This window comes from Podarcis cretensis (genome assembly GCF_951804945.1).
Source record: "Podarcis cretensis genome assembly, chromosome: 9".
Lineage (NCBI taxonomy): Eukaryota > Metazoa > Chordata > Lepidosauria > Squamata > Lacertidae > Podarcis > Podarcis cretensis.
In genome coordinates, this window is record NC_137178.1 from 76,233,761 (window position 1) to 76,254,725 (window position 20,965).

The 20,965-nt window shown below is 42.3% G+C and overlaps 1 protein-coding gene across 5 annotated transcripts in view; it reads right to left on the minus strand.

The window, feature by feature from the left end:
• The window catches only part of RGS12 (regulator of G protein signaling 12), an 89,587-nt gene that overhangs the window by 46,999 nt on the left and 21,623 nt on the right, over positions 1-20,965 (minus strand). For 4 of the 5 annotated variants that reach the window (XM_079991494.1, XM_079991492.1, XM_079991493.1 and 1 more), the window contains exons 3-4: positions 19,766-19,882; positions 2,205-2,226 (exon numbers count right to left, since the gene is read on the minus strand). In XM_079991494.1, the coding sequence (XP_079847620.1) occupies positions 2,205-2,226; positions 19,766-19,882 (139 nt within the window). Of the gene's footprint in view, positions 1-2,204; positions 2,227-12,007; positions 12,131-19,765; positions 19,883-20,965 lie in introns of those variants that run through there. The other variant, XM_079991497.1, reaches the window with a different exon arrangement.

Here is a 20,965-nt window from a genome sequence, read left to right on the forward strand (position 1 = left end):
TGTCGCTGAAGGAACATGAATTATTCACATTGTACTGGCATTGCAAGTAACGGCAGCTGATTTGGACGGCAAAGAAATGAAACACAACGTATACCTCCATGCTCCTCAAAAGAGGGGAGAAGGGAGAGAAATGGTTGGGTTTGTTCTGGGTGTTCTGTCGCCTGCACTTCAACCCCTGTCCCACTCATTCTTAAAGGTCCATTTCATGGTTTCCAGGAGGAAGATTACATCACAGGACACTCAGGCTGCTCCAACCTGGTCTCCCTGCTATTCCTTGCCCTTTTGTTCTTTTAAACTCAGTTCAGTCAGGGATCCTGGTGCAGGGACACTGCCTCTTTGACTTCCCAGGGCAGGGTGGGGACTCAGCAGCACGTTTCCGTTTTGCCTCAGGCGGTGAAACAGGATGCGCTGCCCCCGGTCTAGTGGCATGGACATGGCCCCTTTCACTCTACTGGGACAGGTAACATTGAACACTCCTTTCCTTCTGTGCCCATGCCCTTTTCCCCCTTCCCTTTTCTAAGTTTAGCCATGGTTCTGCTAGCAGGATGTCTTTATCTAATAACCCAAAATACAAAATCACAGCCTCAGTAAAACCAGTTATATAGAGTGGTGAACTAAGATTAAATGGCAACCAGAACAGGTTTGAAAGAGAAACAACAATTTTTGCCCCCTTCTCAGTGATACAGATACAGTGGTGCCTCGCAAGACGAAAATAATCCGTTCTGCGAGTCTCTTCGTCTTGCGGTTTTTTCATCTTGCGAAGCAACCCGATTAGCGGATTAGCGCTATTAGCGGCTTAGCGGCTATTAGCGGCAAAGCGGCTATTAGCGGCTTAGTGGCTTAGAAAAAGGGGGGGGGGAGCAAAAAAAATCACAAGACCATAGAGAAATTCGTCTTGCGAAGCGCCTCGAAAAACGGAAGACTCTTTCATCTAGCGGGTTTTTCGTCTTGCGAGGCATTCGTCTTGCGGGGCACCACTGTAAAAGTCTCTCCCAGAAAAACACTCAGCAGGGCCTCTAAAAACCGGCCTGGAAAGAGCTGCATGAGAGGACTCCTGATAGTAACTACAGAAAAAGAAGACACAAGTGATGATTGCCAACATCTATCTCTAAAAGGAACTCCAGCGTATTTCCTATCTACGAGCTATGAAGGTAAAACATTAAGAAAGGCCAATGAAACAGCTCTTCTATACTTAGATATTGATAAAATTGTAAATAAGCTTCACGATCACTAAAGGCATACCAAGGAAGGTGGAGTACACCTCACAGGCTTCAGCATGTACAAATTTTGCAACTTGAGTATACCTGTCTCTCTCTCCCTCTTCTCTTTTCCTTTTGCACTGAGTCAGTTAGATAGTCTGGCTATGTGTACAGGGACTGTATTGTTTATTAACTTTACGGTGCTTTATAAATTATTAGTATTAGCAGCAGTAATAATACAGGAGGAGCGCTACTCTCTCAGTCTCCCAGCACTGATAGTGACTTTAACACAAATCCTATTTGGGCATTTTAGGTATGATTAACAAGAAGACAGGACAGCATCTGGATGAGTAATCAGGAAGAACAGATGCCTTGATAGGAGATTGGCCCATTGTACAACTAGATTTTCCAGGATCACACCCTCCTGAAGGGAGCTGGCAAACCTGGGCCTGGCTAGAGGATGTAGACATTCTTAGTGAACCACAACAAACAGAGATCAGCATTATACTCAATAAACTCCACTGAGACATTGATATTAGGTTTGTTTTCCAAACAAATATGACTAGCCATTATGTTGATTTTATTCCTTTATCTTTTTGTTAGCCGGTTTGAAGGTTGTTGTTGTTGTTGTTGTTTTACAACATGGGTAGGAAACCTAAGGCTCAAGGGACAGATCTGGCCCAATCGCCTTCTAAATCCGTTCCGCGGATGGTCCGGGAATCAGCGTGCTTTTACATGAGTAGAATGTGTCCTTTTATTTAAAATGCATCTCTGGGTTATTTGTGGGGCATAGGAATTCGTTCATTTTTTCTCTCTCCAAAATATAGACTGGCCACCCACAAGGTCTGAGGGACAGTGGACCGGCCCCCTGCTGACAAAGTTTGCTGACTCCTGTTTTACAATCAAGCAGTATACAAATTTTATAAAATAAGGTTGCTATAATTATCATCCAATGCCAGTGTCCAATTTAAGAAACATCAAATATTTCCACATATTAATGCTTACCTCCATCAGACACAGCTGCACACTGCAAAGAGAGAGGGAGAAACATCAGTTACACATAAACTGCTATAGATAATGAGCATTGTTCAGTTATCAAAAATATATGAACCAGACTTTTGTTCCAAATACACTGATAATTTTGAGCCATCCATTGCAGCCCCTTCGGGGCAATTTCATTCTCCCCACCAATGTCAACAAACGTGTTCCCGCTGGCTATAAAGGGAATAAGATCAACTTTGGGTTGTGGATTAGTAACATTATTTGTATGTAAGGGTTTGAATCTATTCCCAAGGGTGACCGGTAGTCTTTGATTTCTCTATAATGAACAGTTAAGATAACCCAAAGGTTTCTTTTGTTCCTGTTTTGGTTTTAATGCTGACATTCAGGCCCTGCTCCAACTGAAGAGTTTATGAATTTAACATCTTAAGACAGTTTTCTTTGCGCTTCTCCTACGCTCCATGTGGAACACAGGGTTTATAAAATCTTACAAGGTCCAAAATGTTTAGAAACCAAAGAGATTTTGTCCATATACAATTTAGGCTCAAAATATAAATTTGTTTCTTTCTGGCTTCTGTGTGGATTGCACTGAATATTTTTATTTATTTATTTTGCCAAATAAATAACCAGCATCAGGAGTCTAACACAATTAATGACTGGTATTTTTTTTCCATACCATGATTCAAAATACAACCATCTTGCTTTCCAAGCCTATTCACAGCTTCTTAAAATACCTTTGTTCTGTAACTCAGTGGAAAATGTTGCCTCCCAGCAAAATTTATTATTTATCAGACTTACAGCTTCTGTCATCCCAAAGCCTTGAGGCAGGGAGCTAAACTAAATTATCCAACCATTCTTCCCCTCTTTCTATTACCAAAATGCATATGAGGAAACAAAACTCCAAACAGTTTAAGCTGGCAAGTCTGGAAAAGAATTCCAAACCTATGTGTCAGTCACTGATGGGGGAGGTCCTTTCTCCATATTGTGAAGGGATAAGGGCAGACCAGCTCCCCAAACTGGGGTTTAACTACCCCTTCTTTAGACCTTTCCCCCCTTCTTTGGGTCGAAGTTACATACAAAGGGGGAGTAAACAATTTCAGATTTTAGTGTTGCTGTGATTAAGCAGCAGCCTCTCCCCACCCTAGATAAAGGTAGCACTGCAAGCCATTCTTCTTATTTGGTAGTGAATGTGAAGCAGGAGTGCTCTCTCCTGACACTGAGTTTAGTCCAGGTGTCTCTTATCTGTATGACATCAAAATTCCGTAGAACCTGGAAACTTACAGAGCTTTTTTTTTTTTTTTAAGAAAATAAATGTGTGTTTTTAAAGTAAGTTTCTTTTTAAAATTTACAAACATATATAATTCTGTGTATCAAGTGAGTCCCTTGAGAAATGTAGCAATCACTACATTAGTTTCTGGATGTCCTTGTTTTGCTTCCAAGTTCACTATTAGATGGAATAAAACTTCCACTTTACTCACAGAGTGATCCAAAGAGATTTACATTAAAAGCAGTTAAAAACAACCTTTCGTCCTATGCACAAGCTGCACCATGTGGAAAACTATCAGAACTGCAGATTGGAATATTTAGCATAAAACTGAAATTAGATTTTCCGTTATAAAAGATTGAAGTGACGAAGGATTTTAAATTTTTTTGGTAGTAAGTTCCTCATTGGTTTCCCCCCAACTTAACACAATTGGCTTAATAAAGGGATTTTGACTTTTTCAGTCTAGGTTTTTTTTTGGGGGGTGGGCAGTGGCGTAGCGTGGGTTGTCAGCACCTGGGGCAAGGCAAGTACCGTAATTTGCACCCCCTAACCCATGGATTTGCGCCCCCTAACCCTAACCCCCAGATGTTGCGCCTGGTGCAGCCGGCCCCCCCTGCACCCCCCACGCTACGCCACTGGGGGTGGGGGCAGGGGCAGCTAGGTACTAACATCATCAGCTTTGGAATTACTTTGGGCTATCATTAATTGACCTATTGGTAAACTTTATGCTTTTCAGTTTGACTTCACCTCCAGAAGCGCACTCCATTGCCTTTCGAGACAGATGGATGCCAACAATCATGGTTTTTAAAGTACTAAACTTTTGTGAATGGTTGCATGGCCATCTGCCATGGATGCTGTAGCTGAGATTCCTGAACTTCAGGGGGTGGACTACATGATCCTTGGGGTGTCTTCCAACTCTACAATTCTACGATTCTATGACTATTGGATTGTCTATGGGATATGTATCTGTGGGAAATGAAATATGTAAATAAAGTGACTATGGTTCTTTTTTTTACCCATTTCTTCGTGTAGGCTTTTTATTTCTAAAGATTGACTGTACACAAATGCCTGTCACATCCTGTTCTCATTGCTTCCAGTATGCAGATGGTTGAACTGTAAACCAACCAGCAACTGCCACAGTTTAGGGCCAAGTAATGAACTGTTAGTTTAGACAATAAACCTTTTTTTTAAAAAAATGCAAAACATTATGATAGCCTAGATCTCCCCCCATCCCTGCCAATTTATTAATCTTTTCAACACACTTTCTCAGTTCCAGTAACTCCACAGGAATATTGACTGGCACAATAACAATTTTTTTAAAAATAATCTAGGGAGATGTGTGACAGCTACTTAAGTCTTTCCTACTTCTTATTCTCAGTATTTGCATATTTACAGGAATGTAATCAAATAAATCATTTGCAACAGTTCAGTGTTTCAACCCTAAACAAGATCCCTATTTCACACAATCACAGATTATTTATGTGTGTTAAGTGTTTACCTGCTTAAGGATCACAGTCATAGTTGCTTCCACTCACAAATTTGGCATTTGACTGCATATGAAACATTTATAAAACAGTTTAGAAAAAGATTAGGATATTTAGAATTGATATCTAAAGTGGACACAATCCACCTGCCACTTTGATACTCCAATCCCAGACTACTGAAGGGAAGCAATTTTGATCATGATTCCCAAGCCGGGAAATGACCCTTAATATACAGAATTTCATAGATCTATTTGCCTCCTTAAGATGTATCATAAGATTATTCCCTAAAATATATTCTCTTTTCTATTGTCTCTTTTTTTGCTGATAGGCAATTTAAAAGGGTACCCCTCAGAAATGCCTTAGGGGCCTCGCAAATTATTTCAATGATAGGAACTGATTCAGTATTACTGTCCAAATATTACAGCCATTTCTTTATTAAGCAGAAGAAACTTGTTTAGGTGACAATATTCCTAGTATCATTATATCTAGCAAAATTTAATTCTAAACTTGGGGCCTGCTTTGCATAAGTCTGTGCAGCAACATGACAAGCCATTGCTTTGTCAGTCAACTTTGCAGAAAAGTGTGTGTTGGTGGGGAACCAATATTTAATATTTAACCTGCATAGAATCACCTGATCCAGATGGAAGAAACAGAGCTGGGTGTCAACAGCATACTCACGACACTGTGCCCCCAAACCCTAATGACCACATCCAACACCTCCATATAGATGTTACAAAGCAGGGAGGACAGGATGGAGCCCTGCAGATCCCACCACACAAATGCCATGGGGTTGAAGTGAAGTCCCTCCCCGTAACAATGTACCCTCAGATCTTAACCAAGGAAGATAACATGGCTGATGGTATTAAAAGCTGCTGAGAGACTGGGGAGAATTAATAGGGTCCAGATCCCCTGTGCCTCTTGATCTGGGTGACCAAATGAGTTAACCCAGGCTTGAAGCCAGATTGAAATGGACCTTGTACTAAACCACTTCCAAGTATTAAATCTGTTTCCCCAACGAGTCATCAGTTTTTATTACAAGCTGATGGAGAAAATAGCTATTACCAAAATTAGAAGCATGTATACAACATAATGATATGGTTTCCAAACTCCTATTTTATAAACAGATAGTGAGCCCTCTAGTGTATCTAGCACAGTGTAACCTACCATATTAATTATAAAAGTTACTTCCTTCCCTGAAGTATAAAGGTAAAGGGACCCCTGACCATTAGGTCCTGTGATGGGATAATGAGCTGCTTGTGCGTAAAAGCTGAATCCCTCAGAGCTTTGCAAAGGTTTCAAAGCTCTGCCTTTGCGGGAGCCCTCAAGGCATGACTCCCTCAATCGCTGGCAGAATCTGTCAGTGGGCGTTTCCGGAATTTGCGCCAACATAAGAGTTCCTTAACGGACACTCTCCTTCGGGATTCTCGGCGTGACAGTTTCCTGCGAGGGGTAGGTGTACCCAGAGGAGGTCCTGAGACCTCCCCGCTGTTCTCACTGGAAGTCTCCTGGAGCCATCCCTCCGACTGAGTTTCTCCATGAACTCTCTCTCTCCCCCTGCTGGTTCCTTCCTCTGCATCCGAGGGTTTCCTAGCCTCCTTGAGCCCCTCCACCACCTGACTCTCCGATGGCAGTTCCCTGACAGGTCCAGTCGCAGACAACTCTGGGGTTGTGGCGCTCATCTCGCTTTATTGGCCGAGGGAGCCGGCGTACAGCTTCTGGGTCATGTGGCCAGCATGATTAAGCCACTTCTGACAAACCAGAGCAGCACACAGAAACGCCGTTTACCTTCCCGCTGGAGTGGTACCTATTTATCTACTTGCACTTTGACGTGTTTTCAAACTGCTAGGTTGGCAGGAGCAGGGACCGAGCAACAGGAGCTCACCCCCTCGCAGAGATTCGAATCGCCAACCTTCTGATCGGCAAGCTCTAGGCTCTGTGGTTTAACCCACAGCACCACCCACATCCCTTCCCTGAAGTACACCATGTGTCAAATTAAGATCCAACTGGACAAAAAACCAACCTTATTTTCTTGTCTCATGAATCTACCACATTTTACTCTTTTACCTTGATTAATGAACAGTACAATCCTACACCTGTCAACTTAGAAGCAAGTCCCGAAGAGTTCAGCAGAGCTTTACTTCCAGATAAATGCATATGGAATTGTAGCCAAAAATCAGTATTATAGACAAGAAGAAAAATAAATGATGTTCAAACTATGTTGCACTCTTAGTGATAGAAACCTCTTCTTATTGGGGATAATTTTTAAAGACATCCTGAAGATACCTGGCTAATGCCTGCTCCTTCGCCTCTCCCCTCCTTAAGATTTTGCCATCTTCGGACCAAGGAGAAGAGTCGGTGGAAGAAGATTGGAAAAAATTTAAAGTTTATCTTCAAAAATATTGTAAAATTAAGGATTGTTAGAAAGATGTTGGAAAATGAAAATTATGTGGTTTTGGCAGAAATGACATAAAGGATTAAGTAAGAATGAATTGGTGAAAGAGAGAATGTAAAATCATAGTATATTAAGACAAATTATTAAGATAAAAACAAGGTTGGAAGGATTTGCTGAAACAATAATTTGAATTAGAATACAAAAATGGGAGGTGTGAGGAGGTCAAGGAGATAAGTAAAGGAAAGAAAGCTATGTAAAGGTTCGAATTGTTCTTTTTTTTTACTGATTGTATTTTTTCTGTCTTTTTTACTTTTCTTTTTCTTTTTGTAACCTTTAAAATTTGAATAAATATTATTTAAAAAAAAAAGATTTTGCCATCTTCTTCAATGCTATAATTGAATCTATTTGCTCTGAAACCCCTCTCTCCTCCCTCTTCCAGATCTCCCTCCTTCAGAACCTTTGTCAACTCTTTTTCTCGTTGTTTAACTTTGACCCTTGAACTACTACCACTTGCTGGCTGCAATGAGGGTGTGTGTGTGGGGGGGAATGTACTGTACAAAAGGTTGACTTGTGTTTCCTGGAAGGTTACTCTCAAGTTAATACATTCCTTGGGCTACTTTACTTGGCCCTTGACTATTCTCTCTATATTTAGTGTCCCTGGAAAACATCTTCACATCCTATGGCTTTCAATACTACCAAAGATACTGACAACCTTGGAATTATTATCTCTGAGGACAGGTTACTGTTTTAAATGTTTTTCATTGTTTCTACAGTCTTTAGACATGTTTTTACCTCTACTGTATTGTTTTACCACTTTGTTGATTGCTACTCTGGGCTCCTTTGGGAGGAAGGACAGGATAGAAATAAAACCAACAAATAAAACAGTAGTTTATATGCTGATGAGAGCCAGTGTGGTGTAGTGGTTAAGAGCGGTAGTCACATAATCTGGGGAACCGGGTTCGCGTCTCCGCTCCTCCAGATGCAGCTGCTGGGTGACCTTGGGCCAGTCACACTTCTCTGAAGTCTCTCAGCCCCACTCACCTCACAGAGTGTTTGTTGTGGGGGAGGAAGGGAAAGGAGATTGTTAGCCGCTTTGAGACTCCTTAGGGTAGTGATAAAGTGGGATATCAAATCCAAACTCTTCTTCTTCTTCTGATGAAATCCTGTTCTACTTCTGAACCAGTCTTGCATCTCCAAGTGCTGCTCTGATATTTCCCCTTGTATGCTTTATGGTTCTCTCAAGCTTAGAATGTCCAAAAACAGTATTTTCATCTTTTTTATTTGTATGCATTTTCTTAATTTATGCTTTCGACATTTGAGTCAAGGCAATTTATGAACATATAAAAACTGCTAAAATAGTTTTAAAAATGGTACAAAAAATAACAAGACAGGTTTAAAAATAATACAAAATGAGCAGAGGCACCTTCTCATGAAGCTGGAGAAGCCTGTAGAAATAAAAATGTCTTCCGTTGTTTCTAGAAAGTAAAAATAGTGGGTGCCTATGCAAGACCTCAACAAGAATGGTGTTCTACGGAACAGAGGCAGCCACACTAAAAGCCTTGCCCAAGTTAGTGTGGGGATGGTACTTGAAGGAGAAACTCTTCTGCAGAATGCAGCAACTGACTGGGTATACAAGCAATAAGGCACTCTCTGAAGTAACCTTGTCCTTATTTGCGTAAAGCCCTAAAACTACAAACACTTAAACATGGCCTGGTAGCACATTGGTAAAGGTAAAGGTAAAGGTAAAGGTAAAGGTAAAGGTAAAGGTAAAGGTAAAGGTAAAGGTAAAGGGACCCCTGACCATTAGGTCCAGTCGTGGCCGACTCTGGGGTTGTGGTGCTCATCTCAATTTATTGGCAGAGGGAGCCGGCGTACAGCTTCCGGGTCATGTGGCCAGCATGACTAAGCCGCTTCTGGCGAACCAGAGCAGCGCACGGAAACGCCGTTTACCTTCCCGCCAGAGCGGTACCTATTTATCTACTTGCACTTTGATGTACTTTCGAACTGCTAGGTTGGCAGGAGCAGGGACCGAGCAACGGGAGCTCACTGCCAACCTTCTGAATGGCAAGCCCTAGGCTCAGTGGTTTATCCCACAGCGCCACCTGCGTCCCCCCCCATACTTCTCCTTTAATCCCTATACAGTGGTACCTCTGGTTGCAAACGGGATCCGTTCCGGAGCCCCGTTCGCAACCTGAGCAGAACGCAACCCGCGTCTGCGCATTGCGATTCGCCACTTCTGCGCATGCGTGTGACATCATTTTGAGCGTCTGCGCATGCGACGAAACCTGGAAGCAATCCTTTCCGGTACTTCTGGGTTGCCACGGGACACAACCTGAAAAGATTTAACCCAAAGCATCTTTAACCCAAGGTATGACTGTACTGGCTTCCAGCCATTCCAGGCCTTGCACAAGCCAGAAACCCCCCCCCCCCCAGTCTCTCACCTGCCCCCATCTCCTTCCTCTTGTATCCTAGCACACACCAACCTGTGTCTTTCACTTTTTAAACACCCTCACCAACCATCAGAAGGTTTCCTACTCCCTGCAACGACAGCTGCTTTCTCCATTGCTGCCCCTTCTGCCTGAAATTGCTTCGCAGAAAGTTTCAGAGACCAGCTTCTTTCTTTATTTCAAGTCCCTCCTCAAAACTCACATTTTTCATGAAGCCTGTGGAACAACCCTCAGACCCTAACCTTACTGTAACTAAACCTCAGTAGGTGCAGCTGAAGTAATTGCATATTCTTCCCATTTACCCTGATATCCCTTCCCCTGTTGTTCTCTTTGTGTCTATTTTTTAGATTGTAAAGTTTCATGCATACACAACAACAACGCATATGAGACAGTGGCATAGCGTGGGGGGTGCAGGGGGGGCCGGCCGCACCGGGCGCAGCATCTGGGGGGGCGCGCTCGCCGCCTCCGGAGTCGCCGAAGAGCCTCGGGCGCAGGCTGTAGCAGAGCCCCATGTCTCGTGGAACCAACGAGCTGTGCGTGCGTCTGGGCTGAAGGCGTCCGGCAGCCAGCGGCTCTCAGCGCTCGCTGCGGTCCCCGTGCGTCAGGGCCACGGAGGGCGTGCCAGGCAGCCCCTCCTCACAGCCCCGCCCCCGCCGCTGCTGCTGCTGCAGCTGCTGGGCCATGTTGCATTTTCCTCGCCTCTCTGCCCTCCTCCTCCGGGCAAGCGGCGTCGTTTGGGCAGCAGCGCCAGCGGCAACTCGCCTCAGATCACCTGACACGGACCTGCCGCCGCCGCCGTGGCTACCTTACCGTAAATACCCCAGCCCAGGCAGCAGCAAGAAGAAGCTGGCAGCGGCGGCAGGTTAGGGGTTAGGGGCGCAAATTACTTGCCTTGCCCCGGGTTAGGGGCCGCAAATTACTTGCCTTGCCCCGGGTGCTGACAACCCACGCTACGCCGCTGATATGAGAAACAACCTGAATGGTATATAAAGGATTGCTGTTATCACACAGCAGATACGCCTGTTCTCCTGCTAAGCTCTAGAGTGTTTCATGTGATGTTCTGTACTGGTACTTTTCAACTCTCCCCATCTGGCAACAGCCCCTTACCCTCTGAAAGCTCTCCTGGCAGATCAAGGGGCTCTTGATCATGACATGAAACACCCTCTCTTGTGTCTTCCTGGTTTCTGGTCAATGTTTCTATTTTGCAAATTATATTTTTGCAAACACAGAGATTATGCATATTCAATATTTTCATTTAAATTTAAAAATTCAAATGACACATAACCTCTCTGGACGTAAGTATGAAAATAAATATTATTTTAAAAACACTACCTAAACATAAAAATATAAGTATTACTATTATGAAATGAATGCCTTAAAAATATGTATTTTACTTTCTGCATATTTTCATTCGGTTCCTGCCCCAGTTATCACTCATTCATTTTACTTTGATATTTTTTGTAAAGAAAAGATATATGCCAGACATTTCTTACAGAGGAAATTAAAGCAGGTTATTTTTTAAACACCAAAAAGTAACAAAGTAACTGTAAGAAATCATAATTTCTGTTGTGCAGGAAGCTGATTCATCACAATTTGATAGCATTCCTTTACTTCAGAATGATTTTTAAAATTGTTTTCTTTCCACTTCTAAAATTGTCTACCCAGAATTAAGACACACTAAGATCCATATTAGTGTGGATTAATATGGAGCTCCATATTAATTGTCTACTTGCATAAAAACAATAAAGCAAGAAGAAGACAAAGATGATAGTCTTTTTCTTGTCATGTTAGAGAAATTGTTATAAGACACTGGTGTCAAAAAAATGCAACTCAAATTTTAAAAAATAAAAGGTTTTTCCTCCAAAATAAAAATGCATTTGTGTGGTTTATTGCAAACAGACAAGAAGACATAAGCAATCTGTACCATTTATAGATGATTGTCAAATTTGTTTTTCATCTTGCAACATCTCTGATAAAAGTTAATATTTACACACTAAAATTTGATGAGTAAAACAAAAAACTTGTAAAACTGCTGCTATGTAGTTTCTTTCACATAACTCCCATAATAGACATTTGTTTTAAAAAATTATTTTTTTCACAAAATACAATTTCAGCTATAAGTTTCAAAAGTCTTAATATGGAATAATAATAATAATCTATAATTCTGGTCTCTAATCTCCAATGCAAGACAGTCCCTTGTGACAAGCAATTATATTGCTTACCTGTTCATCGTAAGAAAAAGCAGTTATTTTTGCCAGAAGCACCTTTCCTAAATTCATCTTTACTTTAGATGGTAGAGCATTTCTTAAATAAAACAGGTTCTCAAGAGCTTAAGTGCACCATCCAATACTCCGCACTGCCTGTGCAAAATGCCTACAAAGTTTAAAGGCATTTCACATGTTCTATTTTACTCCCTTTATGTTACCAATAGCAACCAGCCACCGCAGAACGCTCCAGTTCATCATGGATCAGATTGTATCTCAGCTATCTCACAGAAAAAGGATAGTTTGGAGAATTGGGGCTGTGGTATTTAACAAATCCTGTCTGTAGCAAATAACATAACACAGTTTATTCAGTCTGAAATGGTGCGTTTGCAGAAGAACACTATAGTTAGGTCTGTGCATCTGCCATGGCTGAAAGAGTGCAAAAATGGGCAAGGTGTGGCAGTAGGTATAGAATTCAGCTTCCAGAGCATCTCAGATTTATATTTTTAAAAGGAGGTTTCCAGTCCTCATAGCTGCAAACATAGAAAGGTTTGCTGAATCTCAGATACCTGCTGGGTTGCTGAATAATTGGTTTGGGGAGCAGCTTTGAAGTCTTTGTCCCTTCCACTACTGGAAAAAGGTGATATATCAGGATTATCGAAAATCAGTGTGTATGCGTATGTTGTATTAAATGCTCCTTAAAAACAGGTGGTGCAAAATTATACAGGAATGCAATAGTCTATTATCCGGGACCCTTTACCAAAACTAATAGCAAAAGTTGAAGACTGCTCTTCTATGTAAAACAACAAACTGGGGACAGAACTAGATTTAATGTTTGAGATAAAGTATAATAAATGTGACACAGCAGAGTATGTATTTGTCATGAAGGTCTGCACAACCCTTGCCTGTCTACCAATACTGCCTGTCCATCAAAGACTCCATCGCTCAAAGGTGGGATAGGCATGTCTCAAGCATCCCCACTCCCCTTATATAATACTGTTTTTTTCTTTAGTTATCTTTAGAGGCAGCAGTGTGCGGAAGTAACAGGATGTCCCGGGAGGTGTGCTGTCTTCCAGCTGCAAAGATTCACAATGTGACAGAGAAACTGCCAAATCTTATAAAGTCCACTGACACTAACCCCTTCTCTTTTTGATTCATGTGGGTGCAAACAATACTGCCAAACACAGCCTTTGACATATGAGACTCTGGCCAGGAGCCTGAAGGGCCTTGGGGCACAGGTGTTTTTAAATCTCTCCTTTCTGTTGAAGGTCTTGGTCCAGGAAGAGAGAGGGAAATACTGGAAGTAAACCACTGACTGCGCAGGTGGTGTTGTCATGAAGGATTTGGCTCTTAGACCATAGTTTCCACTTCCTTGAGGAAGGACTTCTGGCCAGACATGGGTTGCACCTCACAGTGGTCGGCAAGAATGTGTTTGGAGAATGGGGAAATCACAAAGGAAGAGTATATAAAGGTAAAGGTAAAGGTACCCCTGCCCGTACGGGCCAGTCTTGACAGACTCTGGGGTTGTGCGCCCATCTCACTTAAGAGGCCGGGGGCCAGCGCTGTCCGGAGACACTTCCGGGTCACGTGGCCAGCGTGACATCGCTGCTCTGGCCAGAGCCAGAGCCAGAGCCGCACACGGAAACGCCGTTTACCTTCCCGCTGGTAAGCGGTCCCTATTTATCTACTTGCACCCGGAGGTGCTTTCGAACTGCTAGGTTGGCAGGCGCTGGGACCGAGCAGCGGGAGCGCACCCCGCCGCAGGGATTCGAACTGCCGACCTTTCGATCGGCCAGCCCTAGGCGCTGAGGCTTTAACCCACAGCGCCACCTGCGTCCCATGGGTTGCACCTCACAGTGGTCAGCAAGAATGTGTTTGGAGAATGGGGAAATCACAAAGGAAGAGTATATATGAGTCGCCAATAGTTGCAGGGAGAAGGGTCAGGTGGACCAAAGCTCAGAATGAACTCAGGCTTGCAAGAGAGGTTAAAAATAAAATTTTAAAAGCTTTCTTCAGTCATGTTCAAAGAAAGAGGAGGAACAAGCAAGTAGTAAATCCTCTATGTGCAGAGGATATAGGTGAGAGTGACTTTAACTTTTTTCCCTTCAAAGGAACATCTTGAAGATCCATACAGAAGCCAGGCACATAAGTTGAACCAGGCAAAGCTTACTCAAGGCATCAGAGTAGCTTTGGGGCCCCACAATGTGACCCTTGTGAGCACTATCTTCCCACAGACAACCTGAGCACTCTGAATTTTAATTTCTTTTTTTAAAAAATGAGTTTTTAGGATTACTCCTTGAGGGTAATGTGGCAATGGGCAGGGACAGACCAGATGCTGGATTACCTAAACAGGAGCTGCCTTGCTTCATTAATGCAATGGGATTTACGTCTAAGTAAGCATGGCGCTGTGGGTTAAACCACAGAGCCTAGGACTTGCAGATCAGAAGGTTGGCGGTTCGAATCCCCTCGACGGGGTGAGCTCCCGTTGCTCGGTCCCTGCTCCTGCCAACCTAGCAGTTCGAAAGCACGTCAAAGTGCAAGTAGTTGAATAGGTCCCACTCCGGTGGGAAGGTAAACGGCATTTCCATGCGCTGCTCTGGTTCGCCAGAAGCAGCCACATGACCCGGAAGCTGTACGCCGGCTCCCTTGGCCAGTAAAGCGAGATGAGCACCGCAACCCCAGAGTCGGTCATGACTGGACCTAATGGTCAGGGGTCCCTTTACCTTTAAGCATACTCCTGGTACCCTCTAAGGCGAGGGGTCCCTCCCCACCCTGAAATGGAGACTCAACAAATCCAGGAAAGAGGTAGATAGATACTGGTTTGGGGCAATTATTGGCAGATGTAAAAACAAATCCCCCCCCATTATGTTACAAGCAAATATAATTTTCAATGTTTTTCACAAAGAATCAAAGACAGTTCTATCAATGGGTTTCTGTCTCAAAAGACCCCCCTTCCCAGGAAAGCAAATAAGTTTGTTTTCTGCACTGCATATTATTTGTTCCAGCAGCATTAAATAACTAAACCAATAAATGAAGTAATAAGTGGCCTCAAGATTAAAATACTTTGCCTTGATCAATATTGTGGACCAATATCCTCTTTTCAGTTGTCAAAGCTCTGAACCCAATTTGGGTTCTAGAATCATAGAATTGTACAGTTTGAAGAGACCCCAAGGATCATCTAGCCCAACCCCTTGCAATGCAGGAATCTCAGCTAAAGCATCCATGACAGATGGCCATCCAACCTCTGATTTAAAAACCTCCAATGGAGGAGAGCCCACCACCTCCCGAGGGAAACCATTCTCCTGTTGAACAGCTCAGAAAGTTCTTCCCAATGTTTAGCCTCAATCAGCCTGAGCTGTGCTGAGCTGAAACTTTCTCCCCCTCCTTTCCCTTCTCTGCGTGCAAAGTTCCTCTGCATAGTTTGTGTTCCGCACATGATTCACTGACACAACCCCATCCCCTTCAGACCAATTGACACTGATAAGGCTCATTACTTGGTGTCCAGGGTGGTTCTCATGCTGAACATCTGAGTCAGATGTTCAGCATGCAAGTCACCCTGGCTGATCCCAGCTGCTGCTGTGCTGGGAAGGGAAGAGGCTCACTCATGTTGCAAGCTGCACTATACCTAGGGCCGTCTTTACCCGGGGGTGCAAGCGGTGTGGGGCACCCGGGTGCCAAATTTTGGGGGGCACCTGGTGCCCGCTGCTGAAGCCGCTTAAGCTCTTAACTATCTACCTGTCATGAAATAATACATAATTTTGATCAAGCTAGAAAAACAAAATACATATATACCTAGGTATTATCGAAATGTACACCTACTGTTTCACTAAAGGACTTTCGACATCATGCGCTCATTTACCAAAGATGCACCGCGCCAGCGGTGTGCTTATCATTCACAATGGCGGCGCTTGTCATTCACAATGGCACCGTGCACGCGAAAGTAACTCTTACATCAAAATATTACGTTACATATTGTATTAAGCTGCTATGCGGCAGCAGGGTCAGTGGCACCTTTGACATGACTGATGTTTCTCCTAAGGAGGTGCCTAAACAATACTTGTAAGTTTAAGTGTGGTGGTGCTGTATACTTAAGTATAAGTGTATTGTAAAGAAATGAGCAAATAAAAAAGTTTGTTTCTTTTTCCTTCCTTCTTTCCTAAGCAAGAGATAAGGCTTAAGCGTGGTGTCTGACATAAGCATAATAAAAGTTAATTTGGGGGCTAAACTAAATTTGGCGGTGCTGGGGGGATCTCTGCACCCCGGCAGCACATATGCTAAAGACAGCGCTGACTATACCAGGCCAAACTATTTCTCCACTTAGTCTACTCTGACTGGCAGCGGCTGGCTCTCTGAGGATCTCAGGAAGAGAGAGAGGTCTTTTTTCATTACTGGCCAGACAATCCTTTTCACTAGAGATGCAAAGGATCAAAGCAGGGACCTCTGGTATGCCAAAGATGTGGTCTGTCACTGAGCAAACAAATGCTGAGAAGGGGAGGTGGATGTTGGTGCAAATGGCACAGCCTTCTGCAGTTCTCACCAGCTTTTTACTGGGAAGGGTAAAGAGGGAGAGGGCAGCTGCTGCTCTGCTCCTTCAAGGCCACATTGTCTCTCCACTCCACCCACAAATTCAGCCCATGAAGAAAAACACACAGGCAGAGGACAGCAGGTGCTAGGGGATAGGGTGGGAGTTCAAAACTTGTGGGTTTCTCAGAAGCAATACTGGGCTGTCTGCTGTTCAGGACACTAAATTATAGGAACTCAGGTTCTCTTCCATCAAGGCTGTTCTTAAGTATGAATAGCCAGATCTGTTTAATCAAGGAATTTCTTAACTAGGACAGATAGGGATGGAACCTCCATTTATGAAGGCCGTATATCTTGTGTTAGCAGCAGCTCCCAGCAGGAAACAACAGAAGTTAGTGAAAATATGAAACACACCAAATACGTTAGTGTTATATATATGGGAATGGGAAGAATGCTGTATAAATATTCAAATTTAACTAATAGATTGACTAACCCTTCAATGATTAAGCTATTAAAGTTTCAATTAAGTTTCAGTCTTAATAATAATCCTGTTAAAACTATGAGATCGTACTGTATAGCAAAAATATATTCTCACTAGAGAATCTACTTCAAAGAAAAAACTGTATCAAAGCATTCAAATGTCACTCTTAAGAAAACTGAACATGTTTTTCAGGATATGGTTGAAACTTACAATACCAATAAAAAATATGCCATCCAATGCATGCTAGCACTGAAGCAAGTCCAATTCTACTCATAAGTTTGTAGCCACAAAGGATTTTTTAGAAGACAATTTTTTTTGCGTATTAAAAATGTGCTTGCTTTATATTCTTTACCAGTAAGAATAAGGATAGCCAAGAAATAGCCACAAAAATACGTAAGGTCTCTTTTAACAACCTGTTGAAGATAGATATGCCTACCAGTGAGTTTTGTGTGTGTGTGTTACTGGAATGTATTCCATTAACAATCTAGCCAGGGCATATTGTTCCCCTTCCTTTTTTAATGACACAGAGCCTTTAGAATACTTCTCTGTGTTTCATTTAAGAAACATTATACATTTTTAAAAACTGAACCATCCCCGTCTCAAACTTTATCTGAGTCATGAAAACCCCTAACGGGTAGGTCTACCAAATAAACATACAAAGAACCATCAAACCATGCAGTCAAACTATTTTTATACATGAGGAGCTGCCATTGTTTAATGCATTTAATTATTCTTAGAAAAATGACAGTGCACAGTGTTGCATAAGTACCTACTGGAAAACCACTTTACTGCTGACTTACACAATAAAAGAATTAAATATAAAAATTATCAGTTAACATTAATAGAGGGGGGAAATCAACTGGAGAGAATGTAGACTTTTACAGGAACTATATGGAAGACCTTGCAACTGAAGGCTGTCCTTTAAGTCACTTTCTTGAGTTCCATATACACTATTAGATAAATGAAACATACTTACGTGACTAATGTTGCAAAGTTCCTCCATGTACAAGTTGTCCCTAAGGGACTTCTCTCTCATTTTAAGGAAAGTTTCCTACGAACACACATGTTTACTTCTCCTGTCCAGTAAAACAAATGAACCTAAGGTGCCTCTTCTTCCTTCCTTCACAGTGGAGACCCACCCAGACTAAGCACCAGTTTGTGTATCTACCCATCAAAAGAAAAAACAGCTTGCACTCAAGGCTTTAAATTGTTGCTGTGACTGTCTTTGCATAACAATGAACCCTTCACAGAGACTGCATACTAGTGGTTCATAGGTTCAGTGTGAACTGTATAGAAAAACTTTAAACTAGCTCTAAAATCAAACAGCAACTTTATACAGCTTGTTCCCATTTTCTCTGTTTCTCGGCATGTAGCTGCATGTTCCTTCAAGATTGCAATCACATGCAAGCCTATTATGCTATTTGCTTCATCCGACTTGTCTGTTCCTTGCTCTTTTGACTAAGCAAAAGAAGGTTACAGAATTCTTTTTCCTTGTGCAACAGGATTCTCATACATTTCAGTACCACACCCATTTGTTTTAACTCACAAGCCTATGAAGTACTGAGGATACTTCTATTATGTCATAGCATTAGTCAAACTCCAACCACAAAAAAGTCATATGTGTAGCTAAAAATGACTACTTCTGAATATACTATATAAAAAATATATATGATATTGCCACCCCAGTAATGAATTGTTCATTCTTTTAGAAGCTTGCTACATTTTGAAAATCACGTTTTTTGAGCCACATTCTGGTTAATGTTCACTTTTTGAAGACTAGTAGAGACTCTCCCCGCTTACACATACACACACACAATGATGAAGGCTAGGCATTGTTATGAAAGCAGGGATTTAGTTACCAGGCATCAAACCGAGAACCCAGGCAAATTTATAACACAAATTCCACATGTTCAGCAGCACCACCTATATTATAAGAATATTTAGCATGCATGCATTAAATGGCCTCATTTGCATGCCACTTGAAACCATAATGAAGCTTAATTATGGTTTAAAGGTGAATGTGCAGTGTACTGATGCAGAGGAAGAAAACTGCAGCCCCTTCACTCCTCCCCCATTCTTGCTTCTGAGGGTTCAGCCTTAGGATTACGTCTGAACCTGAATTCCATGGTTTGCCTTCCCCAAACAAGCCATAATCAGTAAGGCAAGAACAAAATATGGTTATAGCTCATGGCTTGTTTGGAGAGATATACCGTATTTTTTGCTCTATAAGACGCACCAGACCACAAGACGCACCTAGTTTTTGGAGGAGGAAAACAAGAAAAAAAATATTCTGAATCTCGGAAGCCAGAACAGCAAGAGGGATCACTGTGCAGTGAAAGCAGCAATCCCTCTTGCTGTTCTGACTTCTGGGATAGCTGTGCAGCCTGCATTCGCTCCATAAGACGCCCACACATTTCCCCTTACTTTTTAGGAGGGAAAAAGTGAGTCATAGAGCAAAAAATACGGTAATTCCCGAGTCTGGGTCCAAACGCAACGCTAAGCCAAAGCAGGGCTCGCCTCCTGGCAGCATCAGCAGTGGGAGCAGGGAGGGGTGATGTGACCCCCCAGGACATGGCACATTCATTTTTAAATCACAGTCAAGCTTAACAGTGGTTTAAAGTGATTTGTCAACCAGAACAGAGAAAAGCAACACGTTAATTTACTCTCGTTTGAGAACATATCTACTTTCCTTAGAGTACTGTTTAAGCAGCTTATCAATGCCTGTTCACTCTATCTTCACAGGAAACAGTGGAAGCTTAGTGTAATAAAATTACCTCAAGATCATCAAGTGAGCGAGTAATGCTGAATCTCTTTGTCCGTCCAAATGATCTTCGAGCAGAAGAGCGCTGGGGAAGCTGTCCTAAACCAGAAGTAGGTCCAAACTTTGTACACTAAATAAGCCAAGAAATATATATTTAATTATATTGCTTTATTCATTCCTGATACAGGAAAATTTATTTGACTTTATTATCCCCGTTGATGGCACTTAGTATTTACCGTATTTTTTGCTCTATAAGACTCACTTTTTCCCTCCTAAAAAGTAAGGGAAATGTGTGTGCGTCTTACGGAGTGAATGCAGGCTGCGCAACTATCCCAGAAGCCAGAACAGCAAGAGGGATCGCTGCTTTCGCTGCGCAGCGATCCCTCTTGCTGTTCTGGCTTCCGAGATTCAGAATATTTTTTTTCTTGTTTTCCTCCTCCAAAAACTAGGTGCGTCTTATGGTCTGGTGCATCTTATAGAGCGAAAAATACGGTAGTTTAAAAAAGCAGGCTTAACAATAGTCATTTGTGGGACTATGTGCAGATTAGCAACTAAACAATGATATACTATTATTTATTTTACCGCCTAGATCTGCTACACAGATGCTTGCGGTAACATGCCTGCTTTTAAAATTCTAATCAATGAAATAGATCTTGAACACATTTTACTTTAGCTAGCAAGTGAAACAGAATAAAAAAGAGACCAGTGAATAGTCCGATATACATAGAAAAGTGCACAAACTGAAGATAAGTGGCAGGCAGCATTAATACTGCAGGTTAAAATAAAGATGCTCTACCACCCATCTGCCTTCATCCCTAGCCTTCTAGTGCAGTTCTGTTTACATAGGTGACATAGCTGCACTGCAGAGAACAGTTTTAGGCGGAAGCAACCTTGACCTCATGTCATAGCCCAGGAGATACTTTCCCTGATCAGAGAACATCAACTATAAATCAATCCTTATTCCCTTTAATAAACCACAATGTTAGACACCAGAAACCATCTTCAACTGTCTTCTGAATCACCCTTTTGTATCTTTGTTTTCTTGCACTCCTCTGGACAGGCCTGGATTAAAGCAACTGGAGGCCCTGGGCCATGAGACATTGGGAGGCCTGAATTTAATAGCATCTGCTCCTGAGAAACAAAACCCCATTCTCTTCTGGAAACAGAACATTGCTGAAATTTGAGCATTCATGAAAATATTGTTTCTAAATTT